The 14,955-nt window shown below is 57.3% G+C and overlaps 1 protein-coding gene across 1 annotated transcript; it reads left to right on the forward strand.

Moving 5' to 3' along the window:
* Positions 1–2: 2 nt before the first annotated feature.
* On the forward strand, positions 3–10,622 carry PCOLCE (procollagen C-endopeptidase enhancer). The gene is made up of 9 exons (XM_080979840.1): positions 3–171; positions 958–1,066; positions 1,430–1,691; positions 4,211–4,335; positions 4,571–4,707; positions 6,642–6,916; positions 8,401–8,472; positions 9,105–9,275; positions 10,284–10,622. Exons 1-9 carry the CDS (start codon positions 89–91, stop codon positions 10,442–10,444), a joined length of 1,395 nt encoding a protein of 464 aa, XP_080835966.1. The 5' UTR covers positions 3–88; the 3' UTR covers positions 10,445–10,622.
* The last annotated feature ends 4,333 nt before the right edge of the window (positions 10,623–14,955 follow it).

Below are 14,955 nucleotides of genomic sequence, written 5' to 3' on the forward strand. Positions count from 1 at the left end.
CAGGAGGCGGCGCTGCTGGGACGCCACTCCGTCCCCGTCTCGCCGCCCGCCCCGTCCAGCTCAGGGAAGCGCCCCCAAAGCGACGACGATGGCGCCCCACTTCTCCCTCCTGCTGCTCGCCCTCCTGCCGCTGGCTCGGGCCCAGGACCCCCCCGCCGGGAACAACACCAGGTACCTGCGCGCGCCCCCCCCGACCCGTCTCATCTGCCAGCCCCCCATCCCAAGAAATACCCCCAAGATCGGGGCTGGGGGTGACTTTGCGCCATAGATGCCCCCTTCCCTGTTCCACATCCTGGGGGTGCTTGCGGGGGGGGGACTGCTGCTGCTGCTGCGCGCCCCCCCCCCCGACGTTTTGGGTCTGTCCGCGCCACATCTGGAAGGGTTTAGGCGAGACGCGGCTGGTCCGGCTGCCAGGAGCCGGGATGAGCCAAGCGGATTCCCGGAATTCTTGGACGGGGTGTCAAGAGAGCTACTGGGAACGGGGGCGGGCGGGGGGGGGGGGACGGCGGCTCTGGGTCACGGGCAGAGAGGCTGGGAGGAGGGGGCGCCCACAGCCCCGCCGCCCGCCCCCTTCTTATCCCCGGGCTGTCTAGGAAAGGGGGCAGGACGTCTGCTTGGCATGCAGAAGGGAGCCTCCAAGTAGGGCCCAATCTGAAATCCTGGAGAGCCGTTGCTGCCAGCCTGAGCTGGATGGATGAAGGAAGAAGCTTCTTTACGCCAGGGGGTCTTTAACTCCCAGACCCCTAGTGGAACGGACTCCCTCAGAAGATGGCAGGCTCTCCTTCACTGGAGGTTTCAAAGCAGAGTTGGAGTCGGGGATTCTTCCTGCATCGCAGCGGGTTGGGCTGGATGACCTTTGGGGGTCCCGTCCAACTCCTTGGTTCTGTGGGGCATGTCTTGTCCCCAGTGCCCTGTTTCCCCCCTGCCTCTCTCAGCGCTTCTCCCTCTCCCTTCCAGACCCATCTTCCTCTGTGGGGGCGACCACACTGCCGACAACGGCTACATCGCCAGCGAGGGCTTCCCCAGCCACTACCCTCCCAGCAAGACCTGCGTCTGGACCATCACGGTGACTCTCCCTTGGGGCGGGGGTCCTGGGCAGGGGGTGGGGGGACACGCAGTTAGGTACCCCCGCTCCGGCTCCCACCAGTTGCTGACCATTGGCAACGGCTAGCTTGACCGACGTCTCCCAGTGCGTTCCCTGGCCGGGGGATGATTCGAACCCGGATCCTATTGTGCAAGTGTGGCGCTGAATTAAGGCCACACAAGGGGAGCAGCTTCCTTTTCTCCTTCTACGTCTGCAGCTATTTCAGATTTTATTTCCCCCGACGTGGGGGTGCCAGTCTCCTTTCTCCAGGGGTGCCCCTGATTCTCCCTCTGCCAGCCTGCCCACCCCCTGGCATCTGACAGCCCCTTTGCCCCCCATTCCCAGGTTCCAGAAGGGCAGGTGGTGATGCTCTCCTTCCGAGTCTTTGACATGGAGCCGGACCCCGTCTGCCGCTATGACTACCTGGAGGTCTACAACGGGCACTCGGCCGTGGAGGGTCAGCGCCTGGGCCGCTTCTGCGGCACTTTCCGGCCCGGGGCGGTCCTCAGCACCAGCAACCGGATGCTGCTGCGGATGGTGTCCGACGAGGGCACCGGAGGGAGGGGCTTCCTGGTGTGGTTCAGCGGGGGGCTCCCCCATGTCGACGGTAAGGGGCCCCGCTTGCAGCGGCCGGTGGCTTTGGGGCTGGCGGGAGTTAGAGTTCCAAACTTCTGGCGGGTGCCAGGTTGGCCGAACCCTTCTGACTTACCCACAATTCCTCTGGCAAATTACCCAGGATCCTTCGGGCCCCCATGCTGAGAACAAGGAGGTTTGGATGCCAATCTTGTTTCCCCATCAAGCCAAGATTGCATATTTAATAGTCAGGGAAACAAAGTCCTGAGATTGTGAGTCGCGCTGAGATCATGATGATGATCAGTTGAGGGAGTTGGGGATGTTTAGCCTGGAGAAGGAGAGGCCGGAAGGTGATACTAGAGCCATCTTCAGAAATCTGAAGGTCTGCCCCATGGAAGATGCAGCAGGCTTGCTTTCTGCTGCTCCGGAGGGTAGGACTCGAACCCATGACTTCAAGTAACAAGAAGGGAGATTCCGCCTCAACATCAGGAAGAACTTTCTAATGGCAAGAGCCATTTGTCAGTGGAACAAACTCCCTCTGAAGGTGGGGAAATCTCCTTCCTTGGGGGTTTTTAAGCAGAGGGTGGGGGGGCCACCTGTCCTATATAATAATAATAATAATAATAATAATAATAATAATAATAATAATTTTATTTATACCCCGCCCTCCCCAGCCAGAGCCAGGCTCAGAGCAGCTAACACCAATAAAATTACAGTAAAATCATAATAGGAAAAGCAACAACACCAATTTTAAAATGCAGCCTCATTTTAAAAGTAGCCCATAGATCAATATATGATCTATAATGATCTGGCTGAGATTCCTGCATTGCAGGGGGTTGGACTAGATGACCCTTGAGGTCCTTTCCGACTCTACAATTCTGTGATTCATTTGGGGCTTTTAAGCAGAGGTTAGATGGCCGCCTGCCAGGGATTTTTTAAGCGAGATTCCTGCATTGCAGGGGGTTGGACTGGATGACCCTCGGGAGAAGCTCTTCCAACTATGAGTCATTATTTGCTAACTTCTTATTCTGGGACCACAGATGACTTTTGAAAGTAACGTTGCACAGAAACCCCCAAGAAGCAGCCAGCAATGGGATCCTAGGAGGACTGGATCTCAAATACTAATTTAACAACCGTTAGACTGACAAATAGCTTGCAGGGGGCAGGGTTTTGGGAGAGGAGCGTTTGCCAGCTGGAATGTTCAAAGCGTGAGAGGGGACTGCTGTGGAATCTCCCTGGATCACGGCAAGCATTTGACCTTTGACCTCGAGTAAAAAGGATCCGGCAGGGAGAGTTTTAGGCCGAACCAGCTGCTGATGAGGGAGGCTGGCAGTCTGCACCCTGGGGTGGCACGAGGAAAGGGGGGGCGGTCAGGTCTCTCGCACCCCCTTTCCTTCCCCCCCGCCCCATCCCAACGCACAGGACCTTTTTCCAGGGCGCCCAAAGGGACGAGGAAAAGGGGGTGCCCATCATATAGACTCCTGGGGGTTCTGGGAGCCGTGGGACTATTGGGACGGTGAGTATGAGACCCCCAGTTCTTTCCCGCAGTGGCAGCTGCAGAGACCCCCTCCTGCCCCTCCAAGGAGGGCAAGGCCTGGGCTTGGCTTGGCTTCTTGGGGGGTGGGCAAGGGTGGGCAGGGGGTGCCTTGCTGCTTTTGGAAGCCCATAGTCAGGAGGGTTTGTGGGGGGTCCTCTGCTCAAGGGGGAGACCCCATCCCGGGTCCTCAGGAGGGGCTGGAAGTATGGGATGGAAGAGACGGGCGCCCCTCCAAATAAAATTCTCATTCCCTCCCCGCCTTTCTCTGCCTGCTGGCCCGGGCGATGCCAGTCTCTTCCTCCCATTCCTGGTCCTTCTGCAACCAGTCATTAGTGCGGTCTCCCAAATTGCTGTTTTCGCCCTGTGGTTTTGCTCCCTTTGGGGGCCTCTCTCTCCGCCCCCCTGGACTGTTTGCAGAGCAAACAAGCATTCAGACCATAAGACGCCAGACCAGCTTTGATTGCAACCCCCCAGTAAAATAAAAACACCCCCCTTCCTTTCCTGAAACCCCCCATCCATCCCGTTGGGTCTTTGATCCTTGGCCCCTTCAAAGCCCTCGCTGGCTGCAGGACAGGCCTGGCCTCTGAATTGGGCTTAGTTAGGGGGCTCTTCTGGGGGGGGTGTAGAATATTGGCTGGCATGCGGCACGTGGGTAGAGGTTTGTGCAGGAATGGCCGGCCTGAGGGCGTGCAGGGGTTTTGCCTGCTTGCACATGGGCATGTGGGCACGATCCCTCAAGGCAGCGACTGGCACACTTGAGCCCCCTTCCTCTGTGGGTTCAAAAGGCTGGGTGTGGGCCCACCTTGTGCCCACGACTCTGCACGTGTCGGGGGGTGGCATGGGGCCCCATGGGGTCTGTGTGTGTGTGTGTGTGTGCACGCTTGCAGCTGGCGACCCAGAAGTTTTCCTCTGTGCCACCTCGAGAGACAAGGGCCACAATGAGTTTCTGAGCATCCTTGGCCTGGCCTGTTCCGCTGACCCCCTTGGCGGCCCTGCCCCTCTTTCTCTCTTTGCAGAGCACCAGTTCTGTGGGGGGAAGCTGGAAAAACCCCAGGGCACCCTCAAGACCCCCAACTGGCCTGAGAGCGACTACCCGCCCGGCATCAGCTGCTCTTGGCACATCATTGCCCCAAAGGACAAGGTAAGGCTGCTTGCTTGTCCCCTTATCCGTGTCACAGGGGGTTGGGCTGGATGACCTTGGGGGGTCCCTTTCTGCTCGGCAGTTCTGTGTTTCTTGCTGGCTTCCTCTGTGGCCTCTCTTCCTGGGGCAGTGGGTGGGGTGGCATCCAGCAACCACCTCCATTCTCTGCCTGCAAAGCTTATGAGTCAGGCCATGCAACGGGAACTGATTCCCTCTCCTTTCCCCCCTGGCTCAGGTGATTGTCTTGACCTTCGGGAAGTTTGACGTGGAGCCCGACACCTACTGTCGCTACGACTACGTGGCCGTTTTCAACGGCGGAGACCGAGACGACTCCAGGCGCATTGGCAAGTTCTGCGGGGACGAATCACCCAGGTGAGGTTTTGCTGCGCACAAATTTCCCTTTCTGTCGCGACTGGAGCACAGGCAGCGTCAGAGTGGTTGCAGTCCCCCGTTGCTTCAGCGTGTCTCCTCTTTGGGATGCTTCCTTGAAATATAGGGTTGTAGGGTAGGGAGGGACCCCCGAGGTCATCCAGCCCAACCCCCTGCCCTGCAGGAATCGCAACAGAAGCACCCGCAACACGCCAAGCTCTGCTCAAAAACCTCCAAGGAAGGGGAGTCCGTTTCACGCTCATCTCAAGATCCCCAGAGCATTTCAGTGACAAATGTATGTCCCTCGTCCTCTTGGGGCTCCGTATAACAACCTTGCAGGGGAGTCTGCCCCGTTGGGGGATTTCTAGCTCTCTGGACCCCCTGCCCTCGGTGACCCTTCCCCGTCGTTCCTGGAGAGTTTACACCAGAGGTCAGCAAACTTTTTCATCGGGGGCCGCTCCACTGTCCCTCAGACCTTGGGGGCGGACGGTGGACTATATTTTGAAAAATATGAATACCCTCCAAACCGGTCCCGCAGCTGCCTCTGGACCTGGAGGAAGGAAGCACTCTGCACGCACTCAGGAGCATGTCTCGACACTGCACACTCACCAGCGCTGTTGATGAGTAGCAGCTGCTTTATCAGCCCGTACTCACGGAGCTCCCAGGCAGCGTGCACAATGCGCTGCAGCCCATTATCTGAGGCCAGGTCGGCGGGCAGGCGGCGCGCAGCTTGCCCTCCAGCTACTCCAGCGCAGCCGCCGAGCAGGACACCAGGTGCGGAGCCGGCAGGTGCGCCAAACTCCGGCTGAAGTCCCGCGACGCGCCCATCACAATGCCCATGGCGCGGCCCAGACCTGCTGCCCACCTGCCCAGAAGCCTTGCCAGCATCGTGGAAGTCAGTCCCTGCACGGTGAGGCGTCCGCAGTGTGTGGGGACTGACCGAGCGGGCAGCAGGGTCCGTGGGCCGGATTTATGAGCCTGGGGGGCCACATTTTGCCCCCGGCCCTTTGTTTGGCGACCCCTGGTTTACACCCACATATAAGGGCCTCCCACTGGCTCTCTCCCTTCCCTAGGTCATTCCCACGTCCTCTAAGACCAAGCATTCCCTTTCGCCTGCTTTGGCAAATAATCTCTCTCTCCCATCGCCTTTGGCCTCCCTGAACTGCCCCTGGCCTCACAGGGCCTCCTTCTACGACTCCTCCATTTAATTTCTTTGTCTATTTCATCGTATTCGTAAGAACATCAGCAGAGCCTGCCGCTTCGAGCCCATCTAGCCCAGCATCCTTTTCCTACGGACAGGATCTGAGCGCAAGAGCAACGCTCTCCCTTCCTGCGATTTACAGGAAGTGGCACTCGGGTGTCTAAACTGCCACTCTGGCTAGGAGCCGTCCCTCGCCCTCTCCTCCTCCTCCAAGAATTTGCGTCCCCCTCTTTCGAAGCCACCATCTCTGTGTTCATCCCTTGGGAGGGGGGTGGAGCTCCCTTCTGAACCAGCTTTCCCCCAACCAACCAGCCTCAAAGCTGCTCTGCCACCTGGGCAGCTCAGTTAGTTTAGAGCACAGGGAGGCTATGATGCCAAGGCCGCAGTTTCGATCCCTGCCTGGAGGCAGCGGAATACTTCTGCCTTGCAGCGGGTTGGGCTGGATGACCCTCGGGGTCACTTCCAAGTCTACGATTCAAGGAATCCTGGTTCCTTCCAAATCCAAGCCCCTCGTCTTGACACGCCATCCTCTCCTGCCCGCCTTGAGGCCACCAAGCTGCACCTGCCTGCCTGGTCCTCTGCGTGGAACCAGAAGCATCTCAGAGACAGAGGAGACCTTGGAGGTTTTTGCCGTCCCACCTGGAAACCTAAATGTGGCTTCCAGGACGTTAGAGTAGGGCCAGGGAGGGACTTCTCTGCTCTTCTCAATTCCTTCCCTCTCCCTGCGGTCATCTAGCACCGTCTCCTCAAATGGCAACGAACTGCTGGTTCAGTTCGTCTCGGATCTCAGCGTGACGGCCGACGGTTTCTCGGCTTCCTACGTCTTCAAGAGCCCCGGCGAGGCGCTGGACAAAGGCGTCTCTCAGCCCACGGGACGCGTCTTCCCGGGCTCCAAACCAGCCCAGCCGGGCAGGAAGCCAGTGGTCCCCAAGCCCAAGCCGGCACCGCGCCCCAGACCGACCGCCAGGCCCCGCCCCAGCCCCACACGGCCCACGGCACCACCTGCCACAGGTAAGAGGCATCTGCGGACGGGATCACCGCGGTGTCTGTGTGTCAGGATCCGGCCAGAGGTTCCTTTGGCCCACGGTGGCCAAATAACCCTCAGGACCTAGGGGTCAAGGTAGACTGCCTCTGGAGGCTCCATAAGGACACTGGAAGAGCCTGGCTGCCGGATCATGCCCAAAGTGGCTCATCTAGTCCAGTGTCCTCACAGACGCTCCAGTGGGAAACCCGCAAGCAGGATTGGAGCACAAGGCCAATCCCCTCTAACCCCAGGTTGGCAAACAATCCGTAGAAATCCCCCCTGAAATCCGGTTAAATAATATTTGGAATGTGGCTGCACCGGAACGCCTCCCTCGCCACAGAAGGCACCTAAGGGGTTGGCACTTTGGGTGAGACTTCGCTCCAATTCATTTCCTTTATAAATGAGGCAGAAACTTTTGTTCCAGCCCCGGCACCAGAACCTCTGCAGGGAGCAACTTGAATCGATAATGCATGAATAAATGCATTGCTTGTGTACTGCAAACCCTCCCAGTGTCCCTATTTTCCAGGGACAGCCCCAGATTCACAGAAGCTGTCCCGGGTTCCTGATTTGGTCCTGGTCTTATCCAATTTTCCTTGGATAAGCTGCCCTTATTCTACTTGGATAAATGTTGGAAGCTATGTGTACCGTGTACTTCATGTGAAACTTAATAAGAATGCAGTGCTGGGCAAGTTACTGTAGGAATATGTCGTTCTTGGATTTGCAGGGAAAACAATAATTTTTTTGGGGGGGGGGAGAACTTCCTTCTACTCCATGGATTTGTCTTATCTTCTTTGGAAGCCATCCATGATGGTCGCCATCCCTGTCTACTGTGGCAGGGAGTTCCGCAGTTTAACTTTATCGGTCCTGAATGTCCCAGCTTTCCGTTGCATTGGATGCCCATGATTTCCAGTGCTATGAGAGAGTGAGAAAAACTTTCCTCTCCACACTTTCTCCCTGCCTGGCATAATTTTTATAAGTTTCTATCGTGTCGCCTCTTGTTCACATTTTCTCCAAGCTAAAAAGCCCCACTGTCCACGGTCTGCAGCAGGCCAGGCTCCCCTGTGGCTACCAGGCCTCTCTCCTGGCATGTGTTATTTGTAAAATAAATATAGTTTTATTGATTTCCAATATATAACAATTACCAAAAAACAAAGAAGGAGAAGGATACAAAAAACAAAATCCCCATTTCTTCCCCTCCAGGACAGATCAATCTAATATAGTTTGCTAGAGTCCAATCTGTGGTTTTGGTAGTTGCCGTTCTTCAGACTTATCCACAAAATTGTCCGCATCCTTTATATTATTCAGTGAATAATGTGTGTTCTGAATGCCCAAGCAGGAAGCAAGGTAAAAGTTTCCAAAGCTGCCCTGCTGCAGGTGACGTTGAGGACGTGCTCCTGAGCATGTGAAGAGTGCTACTTGGGGGGTTTGTTTCAATTCTACTCTTCCCCTCCGTTTCTTCCCTCCCCACCAGGTGAGATCACCTGCCCAGAGAAGTGCCGCCGGACAGGAACCCTCCAGAGCAACTTCTGCGCCAGCGATTTTGGTGAGCCCTTTAGGAAAGCGGGAGGGGGCATCGTAGAATCATGAGGGAAGGGACCCCCAAAGGTCATCTATTCCAACCCCCATTTGAACAGGTGCAGGGGGGGCAAAGTGGGGAAATGTGCACACCCTCATTCTGCCAGCTCCTGGAAATGAAACTGGACAGCCGGGAGGAGGGGGGCAGAAAAGAAGTGGCTGGGGGTGAGCTGTCAATCAGAATGAGCCCCAAATGTCCCTGGAGTGAGACCCCACAGCCTCTTAGATCAGTGGTCCTGCCCCCTGGGGGGGGGGTGGAATTACATAGGGGGTGCGAAGAGGCAAGCGGGCAGCAGGGGGGCGCTTGAGGTGCCAATAACTATCAAGTTTTGGTCATTGGTTTGGCGGAGTTAATTAAATTAGTTTTAACTGGGTTTTGAACCAGTGTGTGGTTAATTGCAAGTGTTTTGATAAGTGTCAGGTGCTGCAAAAGGCTGTTCTGAATAATGCCTTTCATAGCATTTTGGGTAGGGGGCAATGGGAACGAGGGTCTGGGGATCCACCAAGAATGTTTGGGTACCGCCAGCTGCTCTGGATCAAACCTGGGAGGAGTCCTCCTCCGTTCTGGCAGCCCCTCACCCTCCAACGCCGCTTTTGCAGTGATCTCTGGGACAGTGAAGACGGCCGTGCGAGGGGCAGGGAACAAGGTCACCATCACCGTCGCCCTCGCAAATACGTACAAGGCAGGAGCCCTGAGCCTCCCCGCCGAGGGCAGCGCAGCCACCCTTCGCTTCGAGGCCCCCTGCCGGCAGTGCCCCATCCTCAAGAAAGGTGAGAGACCCCCACACTCACCCCACACGTGTCCTTTCACCCCCCACACCAGCTCCTTCCGCTGTTTCCTTACGCAAACTGTGCAGAAAAGCAGAGGGGCGGGAGAGCTCCTTGAGATCGTAGGACTGTAGGATGGGACCCCCGAGGGTCATCCAGTCCAACCCCCGCCATGCCTGCAGGAATCACTGCTAGAGAAGGCCTGGCAGATGCCCACCCAACCTCTGCTTAAAAGCCTCCGAGGAAGGAGAAACCACCACCTTGTGAGGCCGTTCTAACTCTGTGTTTAGTGGGAATCTCCTTCCTTGCAATTTGGAGGTGTGGGTTCGAGTCTTACCCTGTGGGGCAGCAGGAAACGGGTGGGCACCATGTTCCACTCGCGACAGAGAAGTCCCTCTGCCATCAATTCTGGGCCTAAGCGAAGGGGCTCCCCCCCAGCCGGCCAGCTGAGGCCTACCCTGCCTCCTCTCCCAGGGGCTCCATGTATTACAGTCATACCTCGGGTTACAGATGCTTCAGGTTGCACATTTTTGGGTTACGGACGCGCCGAAACCTGGAAGTACTGGAACAGGTTACGGCGCATGTGCAGAAGCGCTAAATTGTGCTTTGCGCATGTGCAGAAGAGCCGAATCGCAACCCGCGCAGGCGCAGACGTGGCGCTGCGTGTTGCGAACGTGCCTCCTGCACGGATCACGTTTATACTTGGAGTCGAGAGTGGATTTCATGCTCTTTACTCAGCTCATAGTGGTGAGGAGGAATGGAAGTTCCCCCAGAATGTCTGCTTTATATACATTATTTACACAGTGGGCCCCACGTGATTGGCTAATTCCGGGATTCTCCTGTAGGCCAATCAGGTTGCGGATTCCCTTCCACCTGGAGTTGGATTGGGTGGCTCCTGTGGACCAATCAGACTGCTGCATTCTGGGTCCTATTGTTCTAGGACCAATCAGACTGCTGCAATTTGGATCCTGTTCAACTCAGCACATAACACCATTCCTTTTCCCCTTGCAGGTGCCAACTACGTCTTCATGGGCAAAGTCGGCGCGGACGGGAACGGGCAGCTCCCCCCTACCAGCTTTGTGGTGCCCTTCCGCCAACCGCAACACAAGATCCTCACCAACCTTGCCAAGCGCCCCTGCACCGCCCCGCCAGCTGCCAGGAACAGGACCTGAGCCTGCGCAGTCCGCTCCCTTACGGACAGAGCCACCCTGGGGGCGCCCAGCGGCACCCGCCTCCATATAGCCAATGAACGGGGGAGGGGGAGGGGAAATGTACCCGCACACCGCCGTGCGCTTGTGTTTGGGGAGGTCTGAGTGTTAAACGCAAGTCTCTCTTAAATGTATTTTTACATGTCTGCTTCCGTATTTCTCCGTGTTGGAATGGCGAGAATCCATGTTCCCTCATTCTCTTTGGCGCCGGGAACCCCTTGATGCATAACCCACACCCACCCAGGAGCTTGGGGGTCACATACAGAGAACTCATAAGCCCTCTGCCTTGGTCTGTGGGGCAAGGAGGTGACACAGCGACTTGGGAGCCTGCTCCTGCGGCGGGTGGATTCTCTGGCGTGCTTGTGTTAGCAAGGGGTGCACAATTCATGAAATCGTAGGATTGTAGAATTGGGACCCCAAGGGTCATCCAGTCCAGCCTGCTGCAATGCAGGAATGCAGTTATTAGTTGGGGGTCGGACACAGTAGGGAGGATGGCCAAGCTCTCATCCCTGTTAAAAAGAAGGTAAAGGGACCCCTGACCATTAGGTCCAGTCGTGGCCGCCTCTGGGGTTGCGGCGCTCATCTCGCTTTATTGGCCGAGGGAGCCGGCGTACAGCTTCCGGGTCATGTGGCCAGCAGGACTAAGCCGCTTCTGGCGAACCAGAGCAGTGCACGGAAACACCGTTTACCTTCCCACTGGAGCGGTACCTATTTATCTACTTGCACTCTGACGTGCTTTCGAACTGCTAGGTTGGCAGGAGCAGGGACCGAGCAACGGGAGCTCACCACTGTGAAGTAATAGCTCCAAGGGAAACGCATGAGGGAATCAGAAGTGCCAGGCTGCCCAAAGGGGGCCCAGCCTCCTGTTTTCACAGGGGCCAACCAGATGCCCATCATGGGAAGCCTGCAAGCAGGATTCGAACACAAGAGCGGCTCTCCCCACTCCTGCTGTTACCAGCTACTGGCATTCAGAAACATCTCTGCCTCCAACTGTGGAAACAGGGCTCAGCCATCTGGGCTAGAAGCCATTGTTAGCCTCTTCCTCCGTGAATTTGTCCAGTCCTCTGCCCTGTGTGAGGTGTGACAGATGTAAAGGTGCAAAGCCCTTGATGGAAGCCCCAAACTCCAACCTCTGGAGGGGGCAAAAGCTGCTCTTTGGGCAACGAGAGAAGGGGCAACGATAAGCCCCGCCACCTTGCAAGCAGCAGCTGCTGGCGACTTCTGCTTTCCAGAGGAAAGAGCAGATTAAGTTTCCACCCACGCGGGCGCAGAGCGGGCCAAGGGGAAACCGCAAAGCTCTGCCACATCACTTGAGTTGCGAGGGCGGCCAAGTCCCCCTGCGAGAGGAGCTGGGGGTGGGGAGGAAGGCGGAATATGGGGCGCAGGCAAAGGGGGAGAGAGCACCCTCCAGACGGGGTTTGGAGCCAGGACCCCAGGCCAGGCCTGTGGAAGACGTCTCCTCCTGGCTGCAAAAACCTCTTGGCCCGTCTCCAAGCCTCACAGAGGAAGCAGGCCGCCTGGCTCCCAGCTGGCCTGCTCTGCGCCTTGCAAGTTGCAAGTGCTTCTGGGTTGCCGCTGCAAAATGAGGGGAAGGGGCGTAGCTCAGTGGGTAGAGCAGGTGGAGAGAGACTCCCTGCCTAAAAGGAACATCGCAGAGAGCTGCTGCTGCTGCCAGCCAGTGTCGACAATACTGAGGTGGATAGAGCAACGGTCTGACTACAAAGCACCTTCTAAAGCAGCTGCTGCTTCCGTAGGGGAAGCATGAGGCAGGAATTTAGGGATTTTGGAGAGTCACACAGTTGGAAGAGACCCAAGGGTTTCCTGCAGTGCAGGAGTCACAGCACCAGAACCCCTGACAAGTAGCCATTCGGCCTCTGCTTCTAAGCCACCAGGAAAGGCGAGTCCGCCATCTTTCCACCGTCAAATGGCTTCTAAAGTTCTTCCTGATGTTTAGTCGGAATCTCCCTTCCTGCAGTGTGAAGCCATGGCTTCGGGTCCGGTGCTCCGGAGCAGACAAAAACAAGCCTGCTCCATCTTCCACGGGACAGCCCTTCAGATATTTGAAGGTGGCTCTCATATCTCCTCCTCTTTTCCAGGCTAAACACACCCAGTTCCCTCAACCGTTCCTCACAAGGTTTGGCTTCCAGGCCCTGATCATCCGGGCGCCTTCCTCTGCACACTTTCCGGCTTGTCAATCTCCTCCTTAAACTGGGGTGCCCAGAACTGGATACAGGACTCCAAGAATAGTCTGACGGAGGCAGAATAGAGTGCTACTGCAACTTCTTTTCATCGGCCACTTCTGTTGATGCCGCCTAGAATAGCATTAGCTTTTTTTGCTGCTGCATCACAAAGCATGAATACCCACCCAGCGACCACCGTTGCCTGCCTGATCTCCCACTTTTTTCTCCAAAGATCTCAAGGTCCTTCTCCCTCTCCTCATTTAGTCTCCACAACGACCCTGCGAGGCAGTGTGACGGGCCTTCAAGGTGCTACCCAATGAGCTTTGTGGAGAAGTTGAGGCGGGTGCTGAACCCTGACCTCTCTCCCAGGCCAATACTATGACCACAACTCTAGCCCTACGCTATTTGTGTTCTGGGAAAGCTCAGTCGGGAAAGCACGAGATCCCTACTCTCAGGGTTGTGGGTTCGAGTCCCACATTGGGCCAAAGGGTCCTGCATGGCAGGGGGTTGGACTAGATGACCCTCGTGGTCCCTTCCAACGGTACTTTAATTCTACCTGTTCTAATCTACTGGGACCGCACGCACCACCTTGATGAGGAGTCCTGGCTCCTCCTCTTCCTCCCCGCCCCATTCCATTGCCACTTCCAGCTGTCCATCATCATCACCTGCCTTCCAATTTAGGTCTTCTCAGGTGGTGCCTATTTGCAAAGTGGGTCGTGGGCGCCGCCTTGTGTCCGCAAGCGGGACTGCGGGGGAAAGGGAGGTTTCGTTGCAGAGAAAGCGCCTGGCCTTCCCTCTCGCCCCCCCCCCCCCCCGCGTCTCAGCGCCTGTCCCCGAGCGACCCCCGAGCCGGGCCCCGAGCCAGGCCTGGGAGGAGCAGGTGGCCCCGTCCGTCTGCAGGGTCGGGCCGTCCCTTCCTTGCGCCGGGACCCGAAGTCCTCCGTGGGAGATGTGCCTAAAAATAGCCAGGAGGAGATGGGCAGGAGAGACGCGGTGGGGCAGGCCGGGCTGAGATCCCCGCGGCCCCACATCAAGGGAGCTGTGCAGTCGCTAGATCGGATCGAAGTGGAGGGGGGAATCTAGTCCAGCATCCAGTTCTCACGGTGACCGCTAGAAAGAAGTCTAGCGAGGGTAGAGATAATAATAATAATAAAATAATAATAATAATAATAATAATAATAATAATTATACCCCGCCCATCTGGGCGGCTTCCAGCAAAATATTACAATACAATAATTCATCAAACATGAAAAGCTTCCCTAAACAGGGCTGCCTTCAGATGTCTTCTAAAAGTCTGGTAGTTGTTCATTTCTTTGACATCTGGTGGGAGGGCGTTCCACGGGGCGGGCGCCACCACCGAGAAGGCCCTCTGCCTGGTTCCACATAGAGACCTCACCTCCTCGTGGGATTGGCACCGCGATGCCCTTTCAAATGCCCGTCCAAGCCAGGGCCCGTCACCGTGGCACTTCAGGGCAGCCCACAAGCTCTGGAAGCACCTGGTCGGCCGCTATGAGAACCGGAGGATTCCCTAGATGACCCTGACGGCCATTTTATGGGCCTGACCCAGCTGCTGCTGGGGCTCTTCTTGCGCGTTTCCCTGGCTCGTACTACCCATGGCTGTTCCTCCGCCGGAGACCCCCTCTAGGCCCGAGGGTGGCAAAGGCATCTGAGAAAGGCGTCGCCGTGGGGTTCCCAGCGGAGGCACGAGGACGTGGGCCGGCTTATTGACTCTGGGAAAGACCCCGCAGTAGCACCCATGTGCCCTGGTGCGAGGGGGCCCCAAGCTCTCGCACTGAACCCCGCGAACAGAGGTGGGGAGAGCTTTCCCAAGACCCGGAGGCGCTTCCACCCTGAGCGCACAGTCTCTGCGCCTCGCCCTCCGCCTCCTCCTCTCGGTCTGCACCAAAGACGCAGCTCCGGAGGAGGATGTGGGGAGGTCCTCGCCACCCATGGCTTCTGCCCTCTTCTTGCCCTATCGAGGCTGCGGAGGCTCCCACTTATCACCCTTCCCGCGCATCCCAGGGACCCACGGAGCTCTCTGGGGCCTCCACGCTGCAGCCCTAACCCGGCCCCACTTCCGCCCACCTTGCTTGTGGCTCGGCTATCCCTCCTTTCCCTCCAAGCTCCAGGTGGCGACGTGCCTGGCTCTCCTCGCCCCCCATTCAGGCCCCACAACAGCCCTGCGAGGCAGGCACGTGGGGCTGAGAGAAGGCAGGGACCGCCGGCCACGCCCAGGGAGAGATGCGCGCCTTGAGCTCCTTGCGCGCAGGAGGCCAGGCTGGCTCCGGGCTCTGT

Source organism: Podarcis pityusensis, assembly GCF_964106645.2.
Source record: "Podarcis pityusensis genome assembly, chromosome: 13".
Lineage (NCBI taxonomy): Eukaryota > Metazoa > Chordata > Lepidosauria > Squamata > Lacertidae > Podarcis > Podarcis pityusensis.